The 16,717-nt window shown below is 39.4% G+C and overlaps 1 protein-coding gene across 5 annotated transcripts in view; it reads right to left on the bottom strand.

The window, feature by feature from the left end:
• Nucleotides 1-1,582: 1,582 nt before the first annotated feature.
• Nucleotides 1,583-16,717, bottom strand: part of ADAM22 (ADAM metallopeptidase domain 22) — a 128,538-nt gene continuing 113,403 nt past the window's right edge. For 2 of the 5 annotated variants that reach the window (XM_027639443.1, XM_027639446.1), the window contains 2 exons: nucleotides 6,712-6,835; nucleotides 1,583-5,408 (listed from right to left, as the gene is read on the bottom strand). In XM_027639443.1, coding sequence (XP_027495244.1) covers nucleotides 5,388-5,408; nucleotides 6,712-6,835 — 145 coding nt within the window. In that variant the 3' untranslated portion in view covers nucleotides 1,583-5,387. Of the gene's footprint in view, nucleotides 5,409-6,711; nucleotides 6,836-14,725; nucleotides 16,272-16,717 lie in introns of those variants that run through there. The other 3 variants (XM_027639442.1, XM_027639444.1, XM_027639445.1) reach the window with 2 other exon arrangements.

The following is a 16,717-nucleotide window of genomic DNA, read 5'->3' as shown; positions in this document are numbered from 1 at the left end:
AGACCAAAATGCTCAAGTTCTTTAAAAATGAGGCAAACAACCTCACACTGTGGTTGATAACAGTGGTCCGAACAGTCCACTGTTATCCAGTTACACTCATACTCAAATAGTTTAGCTAAAGAAATGAATGATCTTCAGCCTTGGAGCAAGAGAAACAGGAAACAGCTCAACTTTTAGGTTCACAAACTTGGTGATTAAAGAGGCTTAGCCTTCAACAATGCGAAGGTGAGAAAGACACAGGATAGCTGAGCCACCAAGTGATTTTACCAGCTGTCATTGTGGTTTAACCCCAGCCAGTAACTAAGCCCCACACAGCTGCTAACTCACCCCCCACTCCAGTGAGATGGGGGAAGAGAACTGGAAGGGCAGAAGTGAGAAAACTCATGGGGTAACATAAGAACAGCTTAATAATTGAAATGAAATAATAGCAGTAGTAGTAAAAAAAATAATGAAAAGGAAATGAACTGAGAGAGAAATAAAACCCAAGAAAGACAAGTGATGCAAATGAAAAGAATTGCTCACCACCAACAAACCAATGCTCAGCCAGTCCCTGAGCTGTGGTTCCCCACTGCCAACCTTCCCCCTAGATTATAGCTGAGCATGGTGCCACCTGGTATAGAATATTCCTTGGATCAGGTGAGATCACTACTGTAGCTGTGTCCTCTCCCAACTCCTTGTGCACCCCCAGCCCACTCACAGTTGGGGCAGTGTGAGGAGTAAAAAAGGCCTTGGCTATGTGCGAGCACTGCTCAGCAATAACTAACAAATTCCCCATGTTATCAACAGTTTTCAGCACAAATCCAAACCAGAGCCCCATACCAGCTACTCTGAAGAAAATTAAGGCAAAACAAGCACACCAGTGCAAATTGCACAAGAGGTGAGGTGCCATCACCTACACTATAGCAAAAGCAAAAGATCATAGAATCATAGAATGATTTGGGTTGAAAGGGACCTTAAAGATCATGTAGTTCCAAGCCCCCCTGCCAAGGACAGGGACACCTTCCACTAGATCAGGTTACTCAGAGCCCCATTCAGCCTAGCATTGAACAATTCAAGGGATGGAGCATCCACAACTTCTCTGGGCAACTTGTTCCAGTGTACCACCACCCTCACAGTGAAGCATTTCTTCCTAATAAGGTGACCAACTTAGCAGCTTTCTGATCTCGGCCAACTCACACAAGAGGAAATTAGTGGATAAATCATTCATGAAAATGCTTTTCAGTAGGAGTGGAAAGGGGACGGAAGAGAACAGGAGCTTGATGAGTTTTACACTGGAGTGCAATAACTTTGCTTACAACAGCTATGTATGGGATTCACAAGTCCTAAGAGCTAACTGGTTATCCTTTAGGATTATGAAGTCTCATCCTTCTTTCACATTACATCCTATCCTATTCATTAACCAATTCATTAATGAAATTACTGCAAATTTGGTCAGAATTTCTAGTATATGCATGTCTATAGCATTGTAGGTACCCATTCTTTGCTCTGATTTTGAAACCAGTTGTCACATAAGTGTTGACAAGACCAATCAGTCCAAATCACCAACAGGGATTCGAGTAAGAGGATTTCAGTACACTAGCTATTGACACAATTTCTTTCTGATTTTAATTCAGGATATAGCTCAGAAGTCCACTTGTTCATCAGCACAATCAAAATTATTTCATGGGCGCATCAGTTCAGCAGATTCAACATCTCATAAACCAGAAACTCTTAAATCATTTGGAAGAAGCCATCTTCAAAGTAAAGTCACACTTCAAATCAGATAACTGGCAAGTAATGGCTTAAGTTCACAACTTAAGCAAAGGTAGGCTGTACAAAATTAACAATCTCCTTGAATCTAATTACTTAAATATAACAAAATTATACATAAATTATCAGTCACAACCATTTCTGGTATATTGCCTGAGATTACTGAAGTTTTTGAATCAACAAATACAGATATTAGCAGGAAAATTTTTACTTATTAGACTGTGGCATCATTGTGCAGCATTATTATTCGGATATGATCTGCATTTTCCAGTCTCCATCAGTTAGTCATATTAATTTCATTATAAATTATGCAAGATTCTTCTCCCACATTGAAATACCTAAAGCCAACTATAACTCATCCTGCAGGTCCTATGCTCATATGAACAATTATTTCTATTTGAGAAAAACTGATAACATCCCCACTTCAACAAGCATCTGCAGTGTAGCTGGCAAGAACTAGTTCATTTATTAAAATTAAAATAAAACAATAAAAGCATGAGTCTCAATGAGTCAAAATCACTGAGCTATCTTAGTGACAAGTACTCTACTTTAGTCTGGATGAGGTATTATGCAGCAATTTTATATTGCTATTGCCAGTGTAACTAACTATAGTGGATAGAAATATTTGCAATCTTTGAGGTTATTAATCTGGCAGCTTTCCAACACACTACATTTTAGAAGTAGGAAATGACAGATTGTAAGTAAACAACTTCTCTCTCCAACCTCCAGTGGCTTGGGAGGCTCACACAGCCCTGCCAGTTCAGGTTTTGTGCAACGACAAGGTTTCCCAACTTACCAACCTGACAGAAAATTCTCTGCAGCAGAATTTTACAAAAACCCAAGTCCTGTGATATTCTCACTCTAGACCAAAGCGAAAGTCAATATTTATTTAACTTAAATTTAGTGCTCATAACTAGACTTCCAGTCACTACATATTTCCAGATTTGAAGGTGACTGTTAAAGGTACACTACACACATAACTGTACCATCATATGCTACAAACAAATTATACCAAAACAAAAGAGTAGCTGGAAGTACACGCTACATTGAAAATACAGTCAGGAGAGCCATTTGTTCGCAAAACAAGAAGCTATGAACATTGCACAAAGAGCCAGTATGTTATATCCAGTTCTGTCTGCCAAACCTTGCTGCTCCTTGGTAAGGCAAAAAGGAAAGGGAAGAGTTAACAGTGGTAAACATAAGATAAGCACAGAAATCTAACAGAATTATTCAAAATAACACACCAGTCTGTATCCAAACAAATACCATAAAAGGCACATGATGAACAGTCCAGTTACTGAAGACAAGATATGAATATGGGAGGGAAAACTAGCTTCCAGGGAACAGAGTAACACAGTGGCTATAGGGTTAGCATAATGTCCTAATGTGGGTAAACTTCTTGAGAGTCCTGCTTAAAGTCCAGTGAAATCAATAAAAGACATATTGATTTCAAGTTACTATGGCTGAGACCCTAATTTCATGAGTTATATGCTACCAACTATCTTTAATCCAGTTATCTACACTCAAATCTTTGCAAAAATATTCTTCAGTGCTGATGGATATTTACCTTTCAAAAAAGTTCAGAACCTTTTCCTAAAGCAATTACAAGTGACTGGCTCCTTCCAGATGGTCTGTCTGCACCCAATGGCACTCACATTTGTCTTTTTCCAAAATACTTACCAGAACCCGTCAGCTGTGAAGGAAAATCATTTGAACACCAAAGCCAATATTTTGCCATAATCCAACATACAGCCTAATCATAAAATATAGTGCTTCTAAAAATCTTACATACTTTACACTTGCTGACATCTTTAAACATTTCTTAGTTTAATCTTAATATATCTAACTTTATTGAGAGACGTAAAAGTTAAAAAAATATATTAAAAGGTTGCAAGTGTTGGGGTCACTTATTAAAGGAAATACATGAAAGAGGTAGAAGATTCAGAAACACCATAGATGTTCCCATTACAATAATATCTAATTGATCATACTGCTGTTGGGCAAGGTATTCAACTGCACCACAGAGTCAGCTGTTTTATTCTGCAATGGTGCTACCCAAAGCTAAGAATCGGTCAATTTTGGAAAGCCAGAGAATTATACATTGATTTAATATGGTCCAGTTCCTTTACTAACTGAAAATTCCCAAATGGAAGATATTTGTTTTACAACAACCTTTAGAAGTCTCAGGTGTTAGAAATATAACAATCCACTGACTCAGGAGATTAACATCTCCATGGTAAAGGGTTTGTTGCCCTCCACCCTGTTCTTTTTAGGCTAAACTCACTTGTACTCAATTTAATGCCCCAAAAAATGTCAAGGGGTCTTCAGGGGCAGCAAGCACAGCATTCAAGCGCATGGTAACAAAAAAAATTAAAAGACAGCAATGAAACTGGCCACTTGCCCAGCACTGTTATTATCTAGTGCAGTGAAATCATTATACTTCTCATAAGCTATGCCTTGCCATCTAAAACAGTGTCTGAAATGGTCTATCAAAAATACACAGCAACTCTCACCAGACAGACTTCACATCACCACATCCTGAACTGACTACTTAGAAGTATTCCCAAATGTCCAGTAAGTTTGGGCTGCACATGACTTAAAGACTATGTTGTCTGCTAAATCATTCTTTTTTACACCTGTGAGAGGATACAGTGCTCATCTCACTGAACAATGGATTTTGGCTGGTTCCTCTTACGATGATTTAAGACAAAGTGCTGCTGTACCGGTTTCTGCAGTCTACTGTACAATTGAGATTGTCAAGACAGTATAAGATGGTTAAAAATAGTACAGATTTTGGTCAAACACCAGTTTCTGAGAGACACAGTTTTACAGTACTGTACCTTCAGTATTTCCAAAGATGTCTGCTCGTAATATTAGAAAATCTGAAGTGTGATGATGTTAGTCATGACTGTTTCTTTAGGCATTTGGCAAAATACACTTACATATAACAGCTATTTTTGACATTATCAAATGTTTACATATATACAATCTGTATATTGAGATTATAAACATGTAAGGTAAAAAAAAAAGATATGATCCTTGTTTGTTTGACATTTGTGTCAAATAGTTGCCTTTCAAAGCTTGAAATCCTGTCACAAAAAAAATCCTATATTTCTTACTCCTGCATGCTAATCTCTACTACAGCATGTTGTTTATCCCTTACATGTGGAAAGTAAAGAACACAAGGTTCATGCATACAGCGTACAAGTTTACATCGTCTGGGCTCTCCGGGAGGCACATTCCCAGTTCCATTTTGGTCTGACTCGGGACTGCAACAAAACAGAGAAACACCTCTCTTATTCAGGACTGGCAAATGGACTGCAGTTGGCATTCTAGGTAAGTGTATCTGTCATCATGTGGCATAGCCTTGTCACATCCGGGCTAATTATCCTCTATTAATTGTTATGATTTTGGTTGTTCATCAAATCTGTAAAATACTAGTCAACAAAAAAGAAAAAAAAAAAAAGACTGCTTTTTTCCCTTCCAGATGAGAGGAAGTTCTCACTGCGATCACGGGCATCTCTGTTGATCTTTCAAATTGTCTGAAGAGCAGATGAATGTGCAATGACTCAGTGATGCTGAGTTTCTATAAAATCCAAAGTAAACAGTTCTGATGTGACCCCAGGAAAACAGTGCAGCTAGATGGACGTCTCCCATAGCTGGAGAGGGGGAAAAGGAACACAAACACACATTGAACACCAAGATAAAACAGGCTGTTACCCAAACAGTGCAAGGAGCTTGTTTGGGGAACTGCATTTAAATCACTTGGGTTACCAAGGCTATGCTCTTGGTCTCGTCCCAGCCTCTGGTGGGTATCTGTTCAGACCACAAAGTCAGCAGACAGTCTCAAGCACTTTAGCATGACTTGCAGTTGGCATAGTAAATGTCCATGGCTGGGAGTGCAAAGTGTTTGAAGGAAAAATGTCAGTGTAGCATCAGACTTGTATTAGACAGCTTTTACCTTACAGTTACACTAACTAATATTAGTGTAGACATAATTTCCCATTCTTTTCTGCCTAACTCTGCTCAGAACAGCTTGACTTTCTGCTGTGGGTTTGAGCTGCGGCCAAAGCAGCTCCAGGGCTGAGACACATCAGTAAAGCCTGGCCTCCAAGCTGTGCTGAGAGACCCTGTGCTGCACCTCACACACTTTCTGCCCTGAGCAGCACCAGGAGTAGCAGCTTGCAGATTCCCTCAGCATCACTCCACTCCTTTTTTTCTTGACAAAAGAGGACAGAGAACAGTGATGAGCATCAGCAACATGAACCAAAGGTATTACAAGTAAAACTTCTAAAGCAAATTTCAGGGCTTTTTTGCTTATTCAAATACCTGCTATGTCTGAATTAACATAAAGGAAGCAAGAGCTAGCACTGCCTTTTGGAGTAGCTGGAAATCTCTCCATATGGAGAGTCCACCCACCATGCATTCCAGCGGTCCCTGCTCACCCTGGGGGTGTCAGGGTGGGGCTCAGGTCATGCAGCAGCGAAGTCCCTCCAGGTCTGCAACGGCTTGGTGCAAGCCCTCCACATGCTACATAACAGGAACTTTGTTACTTTTCTATAAAGCTGGAAACCAGCTATCCCCCAGCCTGAATGAGAGTTGCTGGGAGAAGGGGAAAGGAAGGAGAGCCAGACACACCACTTGCTCCACGGCTGCCTGTCCTCCGCACCCCAAAGGCTGCCCCAGGCACTCTCTCAGCTTGAAATAAGAAAAGTAGTGAAATCTGAGCTTCAGGGCAGGTTTAAGAGTAACCTGAACAGCTCTCTGTAAATACAGCCACCGAGGCTGCCTTAATGACTGCCAGAGGCTCAGCCTTCAGCAGCTTCAGAAGTTCAGGGTGCAAATCAAATGCCACTCTTGCTCTCACTGCTAGTCACAGGTGTTGATCTACTCACTTGCCTTTCAAAAAACTACCAGTAAATCAAGTCACTGACGAAATGGAGAGAGAAGAGGGATACATACCCTGGCACTTTGCCTGTTGGCTTTTTTCTCTTCATCAGGAAGTGGTGGCATCGGGTAAGGATATTTTCTGCTGGAAGCAATAGATCCAGTGGATGAAGATGGAGACTTTGCAGGAGACAGTGTCCTGAGATGTTGAAACAGACAAAATAAATGTGATGCTTTTGCACTCCAGCACTGCAACAGCAACTGCCATTACTCTGAAGCTTGGTTCAGAACCAAGTATTTAGCTTTTTATTGTCTCAATCAGGGGGATAAAATTGCTTCATCAGAAGTCTAATAATTTCATTATATGAATAAAGGTATTTATAGATTTCAGGAACACTGGAAGAAAAAATAAAATTTGCTACTTCTTATTAGAATTGTATTGCATAACAAAAAGGATTTCTTAAACTGTTTTATACAGTACTGTAATTATTAATTATAAAATTAATAAAACAAATCTGCAGTTGAATAAATACAGACCTAAAAGATACTATAAGGCCTAAATAGAAAGAGTAATTGTATAAATAAAAGCTGAACAACATCTTCTGCCAGTGACTAAATGGTAATTATCAGCGTCTTTATGGATGTATTTATATTGATACAAACATAGCAAATAAATCTATTATTTTTATAACACATTAAATTACACAAATGCATGCACTTAGAGGCCAAACTGTTAGTTGTGAAGTAACAAAGGCATATACAAAGTGCTAGTAACAAATTATTATACATGCAAGCATCATACAGTGCATATTGTTCCAGCCAAAGAAAGAGTCTGATGAGAATATACAAAAATGGACTGATTAGTCAATGGCAATCAGCATTTCTGTACAAGGTGAGTAGAGTAAGCAGGAGCAAGTAAATGTTTGTATCACATGAAAGGCATTCTTTTCATGTCAATAAGGCAGCAGCACATTATTGACTGAAATTTTATACCCAAGAAAAACTATTATGCTTCTGTTTTGAGATTCTGCACTTTTCCCACTTAAGAGGATCCTATCTAAATGAGAGGCTCTAAATCTGGGCAGAATAAAAGGGAAAAAAAATCCTCAAAGTAGAAAAATTGAGCTACCCTGGCCTCCTTGTTCTCTTATGCAGACCAAGGGAAGCCTCACACTAGTGCAGGCACATCACCCAGACCCTCCCTGAACACCACTACCTACTATCTTCTGAGTTTAATGCATCCCTGAAGATGAAGGATTTCCCTCAGTCCCTACAGACAGGTCTTCCAAGTCCCTCAAATGTAGAAGGGGGTTGCAGCATGCTGTGCAGCTGCAGACCCCAGTGATGAGCACTATTGCCAACATCACTGATTCCAAGGAATCACAGGAGTGACCGCTGGCAGACAGCCCCACATGCCTGGCTCTGGGATGTAGAGGATCAGGTCCTTTCATCTGGAGAGGACTACAGACAAGGCAGGGACTCTTGTGTCTGGAATTGTTTTGTATCTCTATTACTAAGTGAAATTTATTTACTTTTAAATAATTGTATTTTTTATTCTGGAGTAGTGTATCATTTGGTTGTGTCTGCAGCTCCCTACAACATCACACTCTCTTGCCTCCCATACAAACAATGACTGATGGTAGCCACGAGCAACAAGGTGTCAATGGAAATTAAACAGGGAGAGCTCTCCAGTCTGGCTTATGATCCTCTAATGACTCATGTGGTAGCCTCTAAGTTCAACAGCACTTAAAAGATTTGGGTTGGTACAATTATCCACACATGGAAGCATACATCTTCAGTACATGCACTTTGATCACCCATTAAGATGAAGTGGACATACATTAATGTTTTCAGGAAAAAGAACTTGAAACAGTTACTGCAGTATAAAACAAGGTTTTCATATGTCCAGCATCACAGATCTGGGCACCAAACTGCATGTAAGAAAAGAGGTTAATTTAAAAAAAAAAACAACAGGGAAACGTTCTCAACAGTGCCCTGCTGTTCACTACCCATACAAGTCCTCTCATGTCTGCCCACATTTGGACTAATAACAATCGCTGATAAACTATTGGTGGATCTAGAATTTTAAAAATAAGAAGAGGAAGGGGGGTGGGAATAAGGAGAGCAGATTTTAAGTATTATTAGTAATCCAATTATTCACAAATTTTGCCCTACAGCTGCAGCAGAATTTAAAATTTTCATATTAAAATTTATAACAATGCACTTGGATATTAGAAACAAGGAACTGGTGTTGTGAGATGTGACTTGGAAAGCCCTATCAGAAAGCTGTTTATAATGGTACCAACAGCTAGGAGGTGGCATGAAGAATGAAGGAATCTCCATCTCTTGGACCACAACCAGGCACAACATCACCTCCTGCACATCACAGGTTCTTTGTGTTTTAAACACAGTAAGAGAAGGCTACAGTGAGAGGAAAAGCCATGGCCAATCTACCTGCCCATCAGTCTGAGCAGGTGATCCTGGAAGGAGCAATAATCCCCCAAAGATGGGACATCTTGGACATTTTCCTTGCACAAACAGGTCCTCTGACCAGGATCTCTAACTGAGCCTTTAGTCAGGCACCCAAACACAATGCTGTCTTTTCAAAAGATTTTGAAGGCCAGACCTCCAGTGTGGCTTCCTACACATCCTTCTTCTCCAACCCCCCTGGCACTGCCTGCTCAACTGTGGTTTGCCATGTCTAACAGATGTGCACTTTGCTGTTCACCTGCACCTGCAAAGCTACAGCCGAATACATCCAGAATGCAGTTGCACACTTAGAGAAATGATCTTGCGCTCCCTTCACAGGGCCTCACCACTTATTTTTGCTACAGAGTTATGTGCTACAGAGTTACATTGTCATCTTTAGTGCCCACTACTGTGAACACAAAGGACTCAGAGTATGCTCACAGATCTTACAATGCGTCTTCTCTGATAAATGTAGTTGTTTGAGGCGGTTTTGATCGCCTTTCAGGTTAAGCCCTGCAATTGTGTATGTGCTGTGTATCCCAGATTTACATATACTTTAAATGAGAAAGAGCCAGTCACGACCTTTCTCATTTACAGGATGGAGAGACAGCATTCAGGGACACTTGCAGGTAATGCTGGGGTTAAAGGTAGGCAAAACTTGGCAGTTCTGGTCAAGGGTGGGATCCATTTAGCTTTCCCTAGGGTTTTAGTTCTCCTGTAATCAAATCCATTAGCTTTCATGCCAAATGTTGCCTCCAGCTAAAACTTATACAAGAAACCAGTACACACCACAACAGAGATTCAGATGTTTAACTGCCACCCCCAAATGAAGCCATGCACCTCAACGTGCTACAAAAAAATCTAATTTCTGAATAGAAAGCAAGATGCAGTAGCCACTTTGTGTCTATTTTTCTGTTCTGGAAGGTGAAACTAAGAGTGTGAGACCACTCTGTGATTCACAACAAAACACTGTAGCAGCAGGAAGACACCCTGCAGCCATAGGCTGCCTGTTCTGCCTCTCTTCACCTAAACAGGGATGTTGGCCCAAAAGAAACAGTGCAAAATGTGTCACCTGGTCACACAACCAAACATTTTGCAATTTTGAGTGTTATAGCTGAACTCAAGGCAGGTGGCTATGACTGATATGAAATATTCATAAACTGTGATTGAATCTCTTCCCCAGACGGAAATACTTTAGTGAAATTCAATTAATATTCAACCTGGTGAAAGCATTTCAAGACCATATATACATACTGTCAGCCTAACCTGACCTTTGCTGCCATGGGTAGGTCTCTGTAGGGCATCATCAGCCTGAATTATCCTACATTAGGAAGTTAGGATTTTCTAGAAACATTGGTGTGGCTAAACATTTTAAATTAAGTTCCTTTTAAAAGCCACAGATGTGCACAGAGGTCCTCAGAAAGAGCAGTAGCAGAGGGGAGAGGAGGCTCAGGAGTGGCTGAAGAAGAGACAATGGCTATGGCTTGAGCCACCACTTTGGGAACTGCGCATCAGTGCCCCAGAAGTCACATACTTTAATGAATTCTTCTCCCTAACTCTTGAAATTAAATCTAGATCCTACCGACATCAATAGGCATATTTTTCATTGTCTGCCAACACAGTCATTTTGCTTTGCTTGTAATAGGGAAAAGTTTTGTGGGTTTTTTTCTTGAAGCACAGTCTAGAACTGCCTCAGTAAGAAAAGGGTAGATAGGGGCTGGTCACAGCTCTGGCCTCAGCTGAATGCTCATAGAGGAAGGCAATGGAGCTGAGGAGGAGCTGAGAAAAAATCGAGGACACAAAAGCCCATTAAAATAGGAGGGAAACGGCAGCCTGCTGTCTCCTGCCTTCTATGTCCCTTCTTAGTGCGCTTCTGACATGGGATGGCCATTTTCCTTCTAGTTATGTGCTCTGGGTCTCCATCTAAAAAAAAATAATTTCCTTGTAAACTATTTTTATATTTAAACAACCCTAATAAAATATAAGTTACTGTAAATATTTGCACTAAATCAAATGCAAGCAGCTCAGTGTTTCAGAAGGTGCCTTCTAGGTTTTTTTGTTTAAAATTATCTACAGAAATGCCACATCTGGAGATTCTGGCAGTTTGTTTTCTGATACCAACATGGCTCCCAAGTCTTTCAAGATTCAATGAGAATTCTGAGTAATCCTTAAGTACATTTCACAAGGCCAGCCTGTGCAGTAATTGCAGTGACTGTAATTGTCAGTAACAAGAATAAGCAGTCATAGCACATTCATAAAATAACATCCCTTGCAGCAAAGCCAAAATCAGGAAAAGGCTTCCTGCCTGGGTTTATTGCTGGGGTTACGAGCGTGTAGCCTGGCACGAGCATTTCTCAGATCGCAGTGTAGCCTGGCGCAAGGGCGGGGGATGCACCACCACATACGCAAAATTAAAACCCAGACTAGTCTTTGAGCAGGAAAATGAGATTTTTCTTCACAGATCTTATTTTCTTACAGATAGGAATTCCACACCTGGGAATTTTCTGGCATCAGAGACACCATCAGCTACTATTATTACTATCATTAATAAAAAGTAATTATATAAAAATAGTCATCAGACTTGTAGACCAGAAAAAAAACCTAGAACATCAGGTGTTAAAAAGACAAATTCTGATTTATAAAGGTTTTTTTAAGCAGATGCAGAAAATCTTTGTAATAACTAATATCTCTATTTTCTAAAAATCTGCAACATTCCTAGGAATTGTAAGAAGTTGTAAGAAGTCATTTTGTCTTTTTTCCTCATTCTACTTCGACTCTTCCTACAGCAGCAACTAGTCACAGCATATTATTCCTAAAACTACAGGGAAACAAGCAAACCAGTAATGTTACTTTGACAACTCCTTTGAAAAGAATGGAGAAATCAAAGACGATTAAAAAAAATATTCCTCAGCCAATCACCTGGTGTAAATTTCCTAATATAGGGCTGTGACTCCTAAAATATGGAGCTGGACAGTCTGACTTTAGCCTGATTTTCTGGTTTATCAAGCCAGATTTGCTTTGTTTTGTTTGCAAACGACTATGCAGGCTCAGGCTCAACACCCAGCCATGGGATGTTCTGACACACCGTTCTTAAGCAAAATTGCACCTGAGTTTTAAGGAGAAAAAGTTCAGTTCAACCTTGTGTAAACGCATGGCAACTCATCTCAGGAGAGTTGATCCTTTGCCTTCCATAGTGTGCCCACAGAATACTTGCCTATGATTTCCTCACTTAATTAGGACATACAGGTTTCTAAATTTATTCTAGTTGCTTTCTCATTTCTAAAGCTAACTCCTGCGGGCAGTGATTAGTAAGCTTTTATGGTGTAAAATTTTTAATTTATGTTTCATCTCTGCTGATATACAGCTTTTAAAACTCACATAGGTCAGCTTAATCCTCATCTACATTCCAAAGATGCTTGGTTTGTATCAGACACAATTAGAAAAATGACTCATTCAATGTAACAGCTGAAGACCCTCAGGGGCAGGGTACCTTCTCATCAATTTAATCTAGTTACTAAATTGTGATATACTGATATTGAAAGATGAAAACAAAAGTATAAGTGTGCACACAAGATTTTAAGTCTGTTTAACTAAACCGTTTAAAGTAACCTATTTTCAATTAGTGCTACGTTCATAATTCCATCAATGTCTTTGCTTATTGTGACCACAGGGTGTCCGATACAAACACCCTGAAAGACAAATATGGGATTAGGTTATGGTGGGCAACTCTTGACTTTGCCTGAACGATAGAGGTCAAAAGGGTACTTTTTATGAAAAGGTTTGCTAATAAAAACACATCTCATTTCTTCTGTGAGTTTGCCTAATTTCACATTCCAGTGACCTTTGGTCATTATCAATATTAGTTTGCTAATCTAAAGGGCCCACCACAAAGATTTTGCTCCATATGCAGCTATGAGGACTTCATGATCAGGTAAGTGTTCAGTTGCTCCATTAAACTGAACAGCCTGAGGCCCTGCAGTCCTTTCTACGGTTTCACTGGGCTTAAATCTCCCCAGTTCTAGAACATGCTTGATGAACCGTGGACACCAGAACCTGACCCTGTATCTCAGTGCTAAAATGACCAGACTCACGATACTTCCTGCCTGAATGTCCAAGCACCAACACAGAGATGTGGCTGATACCGATGGGCACAATCACAATCTCCTGTAAGCCTTGCATTCTTGTATCAGGGATCTTTACTCCCTGTTCAGGACCAAGTTCAGGACTGAGAGGCTTGAGTTTACTCATTTTCCCTATTCACTGGAAAGCTTTTCTGTGGCTTATTCTGTGATTTACTAGGTGCTGAAAGCAAACACAAATGGTTTTAAAAAGTAACCATTTTATGGTCTTTTAAGAGTTCGGGACATTTTTAGTTCTAAAAATTACTAAATTCCTACCCCGATATTTGATGTCCACCACTGTTACTATTGGAAAAAGAGTTTCATTAGTATCTTGTGATACAACTCCATCACATTTTTTTCCCAAATGCAACTGGACATATTTAGTGTATGTTTCTGCCCTTTTGCATTATTATTAAGTCTACTTGTGTAGCAAAATTATTAAGATTCTATTTACTTGTTCTTACCGTCCTTCAATGTTTTGGCTAAAGATTTTGCTTGTTACTTTCTTTTCTTTGTGTTTCTATAATTCTTTCAGCTTCATTTTTGATATGTAAGCTTAGAGCTTCCTGGATTTCATTCCTGTTTTATGTTATTTGTCTTAAATTGCCTTCCATTCTCTCCTATGTTAGCTGATCTTTTCAGCCGATGCAGAGATTTGTCGTTCTGTCTAGGCTGTGGGATAGTGTCTTTTGGGAACCTACTGCAATGTTCTCAGTCTCCAGATTCATGTCCAAAAGGGAGGCCAGCCTCATGCACGCTTCTTCTCTTTAACTTGCAATGTATAAAATAATACACACTTTTCCCTTTCAAAAACAAGTGATATTTTTGACTGAACCCTACCGCACTTGTAACAGATTCATTAGCAGTTTGATAATTAGAGTACAGAGTATATTCTCATACATTTAGCTTTCCAATTACAATATATAAATTATTTCATTGTAGGCTGCGGGTAAAATACTACTGCTTTTTATTCTTTTTTCATTTAAATTTTGGTATGCACTATATAAGACAGTGGGTAGAGTCAATGTGTTATGAAACCACTTGCTTCAGTAAATTAACATTCTATTTAAGTTAATACTACTTTATTAGTGATAAATACGTCTCATGCCCATAAAACACTACTTGGCATAAAATGATGCAAAAGCTACTACAAGCTATAGATGATGGTGGGAACGCATGCACTACACACACCCTTTTCAATGGCTTCATTAAAACATTCAGAAAAAGAACTGTAAATTGCACGTGAAGCCAAAAACAGACATCAAAATGCAGCAAAAGAAGAGGGGCCCTTTGCACCTAGAGTAACTTGTATTGATTTATACAAGGTAGGAGTCCCAAGATATTTGTATATGCTGGAACAGCTCTTAAAAATGAGAATTATAGAATTAATTTACAAAATACCTAAAGTATGGTCCTTCAGTGTTTTTATTCACATCTTCTACCCACTTAGCTACATTATATTCTCTTTTGAACCATGGGTTTAAATACCTGCAGAAAGCAATGGAAGGAACAGAGAAAGCAGAAGAACAAGAATAGAAAATCTGAGAACACACAGCACAAGCTTAGCAAGGATGTCTTCATCCCCAAAATGCAAGTGAATATGGCAAATAAATCAGAATGAATGTTGGGTGAGGACTAGGCAACGTGTACAACTGCATGAGAAAATCTGACCTACAACAAGACTCATATGTTTGATTAATCTGGAAACTCTTTGGGATATACCATTTATTTAAGGGTAAAATTCACTCCTATGCAGAAGGCCAGCATTAAGCTCATGGTTTAACTTTCCTCATGATCTCAGAATAAGGATGAAGGGGCATTTTGACTCCAATCATGCAGTTTGCTTGTTAAAGACACATTTTTGCACTCATCTAAAATAAATTGCAAGATAATTGCTAAATGAGCACAAAATCTTCAGCTTGACCCTTTCTGCAGGAATGAATTTCAGCCTCAGTTTGTTAAAAAGCTTGAATTGTTTGCCACTACAGTGACAATTTTTACACTTATATGCAAATAACCCTCTGATTTTTCAATGTTCATTTAATTTGGTAGGATCACAAGAAGCTTTAATGGAGGTGGGCTGCAGAGTTATCTCACATTTTACAGAAGCAATCTTGATACCAAAACCACACTTTATAGGAAAAAAAGTCTGAGCTGCATAATCATATTATGTACACAAAAATTATGAAATAAAGATGTTTAATTATCTGACAGTAAATTACTAGGGAAGAAGAAAATTTTTTTAAAATAAATTTTCTTCAGTAACAAGATTAGCAAATTCCTCCCACTCTTGTCACATTAAGAAAAAAGGGCGATGCAGAAACAGAAGTCTGCCTGGTCCAATTTTTTCTTGTTATATACGAATGGCAACAGTTAAATGATTATTTGTGATCACCACATTTATATAACAGAGACTAGCACAGTGAAATAGGAAACAAATTATAACCAAAGAAAAAGGGAAAGAAAATTCCTCTTTAAGTTATTGTTGATATTTCTGGTCCAGTTCTTGCCACCCTTATTTTTTAGATTTACTCCAATGACCTCACACATAGGAAAAGGCCTCACAAGGGATTGCTCAGATAAATAAAATCAGGTCGAATCATGTCTTTCAACCCCCACCATATTTCAAACCATGTTGTCAACAAAAGCAGCAGCACTTTTTCAACTTCTTTTGCTCCTTTTTTGCTCTGGAACATCTCCTCCCCACCCTGCGCAAGCACAGCCACAGCTCTCAGAAAGTACTCGCCCTCAGCCACAAGTGCTTCTAAGTAGCTTCCTCAGCTCGCTTATTTATCAGGAATCGGGAGTGCTTTATGCTTTCCAGCTCGGGATCTTAAGAGAAAGGAAATGTCAAAAGTGGTAGCGCAGCAAAACAGATGAGCCACAATCAAAGCAACAGGCCGATGCCAGCATCGCCAAGAACTAATGAACTTCTGCTTTGACTTTAATTGCACATTTTCTTGTACTTGCTGCAATACTTTTGACTTCAAGTTTTTCACTTGAAAGGGTCTTTTGGTAACCATGAAACACTCCCAATCTGGCTTCCTGTATTAGAAAACAAAGTGTAATGTGGTATCAAAGCATGCAATTGTTGCACAACCGTGTTACAGGGTTTCCTGGGTCTGCGTGTATTACAGACCACCATTCACCACCTCAATTCATCTGTTACAGAAAGGTTAAACTCGAGTTACTGCAGACCACTACATGATACCATTAGAAAGCTCTCAGGCTGATCTTTCCAGCCACATGTTCATTAGCAATGGACAGAATCTGCATTTCCTTTCAGTGAGAAATTCTGCTTTAAAACAAGGTGTCCTTACACATAAGCCTACAGCTAGACGGACAGCTCAGTTTGGCTTGTAGCGCAACATGCAACAAGGCAAAAGACCTGGGCTCAAGAGTACTTGTACTCCTCAGGCCGGTGAGGAGGAAGGTTAGCTAGCGCTGCATCAGCAGGAGCACCTCCAAGCAGTCACGGTGTTTTGCCACAG

The sequence above is a fragment of the Corapipo altera genome, unplaced genomic scaffold (genome assembly GCF_003945725.1).
Source record: "Corapipo altera isolate COAL_440 unplaced genomic scaffold, ASM394572v1 44, whole genome shotgun sequence".
Classification (NCBI taxonomy): Eukaryota; Metazoa; Chordata; class Aves; order Passeriformes; family Pipridae; genus Corapipo; species Corapipo altera.
The sequence above is the reverse complement of the archived record's forward strand: the minus strand, read 5'-3'. Positions and strand labels throughout refer to the sequence as shown.